At 40.6% G+C, this 4,794-nt stretch overlaps 1 protein-coding gene across 1 annotated transcript; it reads right to left on the bottom strand.

Annotated features, from left to right (window-relative positions):
• Positions 1 to 802: 802 nt before the first annotated feature.
• LOC121435526 (aldo-keto reductase family 1 member B1-like) lies at positions 803 to 2,083 on the bottom strand. The gene has a single exon (XM_041634924.1). The coding sequence runs from the start codon at positions 2,049 to 2,051 to the stop codon at positions 1,101 to 1,103; it is 951 nt and encodes a 316-aa protein (XP_041490858.1). The 5' UTR covers positions 2,052 to 2,083; the 3' UTR covers positions 803 to 1,100.
• Positions 2,084 to 4,794: the final 2,711 nt, after the last annotated feature.

The following is a 4,794-nucleotide window of genomic DNA, read 5'->3' as shown; positions in this document are numbered from 1 at the left end:
CATTTTACCTACAGTGTTTCTTGGTTCTTTATCTCTTGGCTTCCTTTGTCTCCTAGTTCATTCCCTGCCTCCTGGCTCCTATTTACTGTCTTTTACAAATCTCTCTCTTCTGCTCTGTACTATCATGGCTTCGTTCAGTCTGGATCATTCCAGATGTCTCTATGTATTTTCTTCTTCATATATACAATAAACCTACTCCTCAACTCATACCTTGGAGCACTAAAATCATCTTATTTTTTTAATTTTTTTATAATTTATTTAACTTTATATTATATGCACTGGTGTGAAGGTATCAGATGCCCTGGAACCAGAGTTACAGACAGCTGTAAGATGCAATATGAGTACTGGGAATTGAACCTGGGTGCTCTAGAAGAGCAGTCAATGTTCCTAACTGCTGAGCCCTATTTTTTTTCTCATTCTAAAGGTAGCTGTATAGCCAAAAAGCCTACCTAGCATTTCTGATATATCTTGAAAGCTGTAAACCTGAATCTCTCTACATGTTGTGCATTCAGCTCCTCAGATGAGCTGAGATGAGTTATTTACTGGCCCCACTACCTAGCAGAGGGATCTTAAGACCCTTCTTCTTCTTCTTCTTCTTCTTCTTCTTCTTCTTCTTCTTCTTCTTTCTTCTTCTTCTTTCTTCTTCTTCTTCCCCCTCCTCCTCCTCCTTCTTCTTCTTCCCCTTCGTCGTCTTTTTCTTCTTTGTCTTCTTGTTTTTTTTTCTTTCTTTTCTTTTTTTCTTTCACAAAAGCAGTTTTTATTTGAGGCAAGAAGTCTGATCAAAGGACTACAGTTCTGAGCACTTAACTGTTAGTGGCACTACTTGGACTATAAATCTTGCTTCTCTTTGGCTGGAAAGGGTTCTTGTGTTAAACGTTCTCGGGGCGGGGGGGGGGGGGGGGGGGTGTAAGAACGGCTGAAGGAAACCCCTCAGCTACTGAGAATGCTCTCCAGGGCCTATGTCAGACTAACAGACCCTTGTTGTCTGAACCTCAAGGTTTCACCCAGTGCAGAGGACACAGACCACACTACACCTGCAAGGACAGATGAAGCAGGAAGAACAGGTACAAGTCGCTGGGGGAGAGCAGGCATCCACAGCTTCAGACTTCGGCATGGAACGGGTAATCCTTGTGTTTAGCACAGCTCATCAAGGCACACACCCTCCAGTTCCAGTTGTAGCTGAGTAGAGTGGCCACATCCTCCTTGCTCAGCTCGAAGTCAAAGACCTTCAGGTTCTCTGCAATCCGTGCTGGAGTCACAGACTTGGGGATCACCACCAAGTTCCTTTGTATGGGGAGGCGGATCAGCACCTGGGCTGTAGTTTTATTGTACTTGGATGCAATTTCCTTAATCCTGGGATCCTCCATGAGAGAAGGGTCTTCGGGCTTGGCCCAGGGCCTGTCAGGAGAGCCAAGCGGACTGTATGCAGTCACCACGATGCCTTTGGAATGGCAGTATTCAATCAGCTTCTCTTGAGTTAGGTACAGGTGACACTCAATCTGATTAACTGCAGGCTTGTATTTTAAGCCAGGTTTGTTTAAGATCCTCTCAATCTGAAGAGGGTTGAAGTTGGAGACACCAATCGATTTCACCAAACCTTCATCCACCAGCTGTTCCATGGCCGTCCAAGTGTCCACAAAATCGGTGTCACTGGGAATCACATTTCCTGATGCATCCAGTGGGAAATAATCAGGCCCAGGCTTGAAGCCTGTTGGCCAGTGAATTAGGAAGAGATCCAGGTAGTCCAGCTGCAGGTCGCCAAGCATCTTCTGGCAGGCTCCTTTCACCATGCTCTTGTCGTGGAACGTGCACCACAGCTTGCTGACGATGAAGAGATCCTGGCGCTTCACCACCTGCTCCTTGAGCTTCTCCTGGAGGGCCACTCCCACCTCCTTCTCATTCTGGTACACCTGGGCACAGTCAATGTGGCGGTACCCAAGGTCAATGGCAACTTTCACGGCCTCGGTCACCTGGCCAGGAGGGGACTTCCAAGTGCCCAGGCCCAGGGTGGGCATCTTGGCGCCGTTGTTGAGCTCCAGATGGCTGGCCATGACCGCTACGCGATACACACCCTAACGGACAATTGTGCCTTGTTTTTTTTCAAGATAGGTTTTCGCTGTAGCTTTGGAGCCTGTCCTGGCACTAGTTCTTATAGACCGAGCTGGCCTCGAACTCACATAGTTTTAGAGTATGTATAGTTAGCTATATTGAATATAATTAAGTATATTTGAAATAACTAACACTAATAAATGTATTTCAGTCAGGTAATCTATTAGGTTATCATTAATGGTGTTTCTTTAAAGCTACTCAAATTAATTTTTAAACAGAAATCACAATTAGGAAAATAATAATCAAACAATTATACTTCCATATCATATCTACTACATGGAGACAATACCAACCTGGCTCTAGGGGAAATGTCTCAGGTGGAAAAAGGCATACACCACCATGTCTGGCATCATGAGTTCAATCTTCAGATCACTAGAATTGATAAGTGAACTGTTCAGGCAGTTCGGATTTCTGGTGCAGTTCTACATCTATTTTATTATTTCAGTAATATTTTCTTTACCTTATCTATCTATCATTTACCCCCCACCTCTTTCTCATATATATATATATATATATATATATATATATATATATATATATATATGGTGCGTCTGTCTGTCTGTCTGAGCACAAATGTAAAGAGTTGATTCTTTCCTTCTTCCATATGGGTCCAATATGTTAAATTCAGGTATTCAAGTTTGGCAGCAAGTGCCTTTATGAACTAAACCTTCTCACTAGCCCTGTATTTGTTTTGACTAGTACTTTGGCATAAGAGAGAGGCAACATGACAAATTTTTGCTGACCATCCTTTATTCTACCATTTTGCTTGAAATACACTACAAAAGTTGAACTCTAAAATTAATCCTAAGAATGGATTCATTTACTCATTAAAGATGTTTTATTGACTTCTAGGTATGAATTCAGTTACTTTTGGATACAAGTGCAAAAATAATCATAGAATCATTCCTAATGACATGGAGCTATGAATGTCTTTGGGGACACACATAAACAATTAGCATAGCACAATATAATAAAAACTCAGAAAGATATTATGGTTCAACCTGAAGATCAGAAAAGAAAAGCAGCCAAGCCACGAGAGAGTTATAACCTCTATGAAATCTTCAGACTGAAAGAAAGTGAGATCCTGTCTCTTACTGTAATGATGAGGTAAGCAGGCCTGCTTTTCAACCTGCTGGCTCCCACATGGTTAGCTTTACGCTGCGGCCCAGCTCCCGGCCACCAGCTAGGTTATGACCCGAAATAACAACACACAAATTGTATTCATTTAAACACTGTCTGGCCCATTATATCTAGCATCTTCTTGGCTAACTCTCATATCTTGCTTAACCCATTTCTCATAATCTGTGTAGCACCACAAGGTGGTGTCTTACCGGGAAAGATTCAACATGTCTGACCTGGCAGCTGGCTCCATCACGGTGTCTGACCCAGAGAGGAGAGCCATGGTGATAGCCTCACTTCCTCCCAGCATTCTGTTCTGTCTACCACATCTATCTAAATCCTGACCTATCAAAAAGCAAAGGCGGTTTCTTTATTAACCAATGAGAGCAACACATAGAAAGATCATCAGTCCCTCCATCATTCATACCATCTTATATTCCTCTCTAGTGATGGCAATAAATGTGTACATCACCATTGCCAGCCTATGTCTAACTATGGCTATATCTAACTAGTGTGGCTGCAGAAATTAATTTCTGCAGATGATTAACTACTAGGTACTATTTCCTTATTATCTTAAACAATTGGTAATAATAATTTTTTAAGCATGGCATTATCTAATAACTACTTGCAACCAACCCCCCTAAACAATGACAAATACCCATAACCCATTTAATGACCAAAATCCGCCTACCTCAACTATTATGAATGTGGGCATCATAACCTAAAATTAACTTTCTGCTCTCTGGGGATGACGGACTCTTTAGGGGATACTAAAAGAAAAAAAAATGTGCTATTTGTCAAGTCCAGGGAGAGGTTGTTGTATCATTTGTTGTATATAATCTACAAATGGGAAAGTACAGTACTTATCTAAGGTCTTGGCTCGAATAGTCTATTAGGCTGAATCATCGCAGCTAGCCACCTAAAAATTGTTCTGAGCAGTTTGTAGTCCAACATTGATCTTTAGGTGGTGTTTTTCATCTATCATACCCTGGTGGAATTATCACTGTGAGGCCCATCCATCTTATGAAGACTTCAAAGGTTGCTGTTAGATGTGCTCTTGGATTACTGCAAAAAAATGATAAGAGACTTAAATATAAAATCATATACAGGAAGGTAAATGAAACACTTTTCTAGAATTAGTACACAGTATGATGATTAATGTCATAACAAAATGTTTAAATATATATTTTATTTATAATATACTATATGTATCTTAACAATATAATATATCTTCTAAATATAGCAAATGTAGTATATATATATTAAATTTTATAAGAAGCTACTAAAGAGTCAATATAAAACAAATATCTGAGATTAATGGCTATATAATAATTCTTAACTTTTTTTCTGTCTTATATAAGGTGGCTGCTGTGGGACAATGGTCTGTATCCTGTCACTTGTATTTTAATAAAACACTGATTAGCCAGTAGCCAGGAAGGAAGTATAGGCAGGGAGACCAGACAGGAAGTAGAGGTGGGACAAAGAGAACAGGAGAATTATGGGAAGATGAAAGATTCAGTCAGCAGTCATCAACCAGATAGAAAAGAAACAAGATGAGAATGCCTC

This window comes from Microtus oregoni, unplaced genomic scaffold (genome assembly GCF_018167655.1).
Source record: "Microtus oregoni isolate MIOR12 unplaced genomic scaffold, Mior012 000046F_ref0000063, whole genome shotgun sequence".
Taxonomy (NCBI): Eukaryota; Metazoa; Chordata; class Mammalia; order Rodentia; family Cricetidae; genus Microtus; species Microtus oregoni.
The sequence above is the reverse complement of the archived record's forward strand: the minus strand, read 5'-3'. Positions and strand labels throughout refer to the sequence as shown.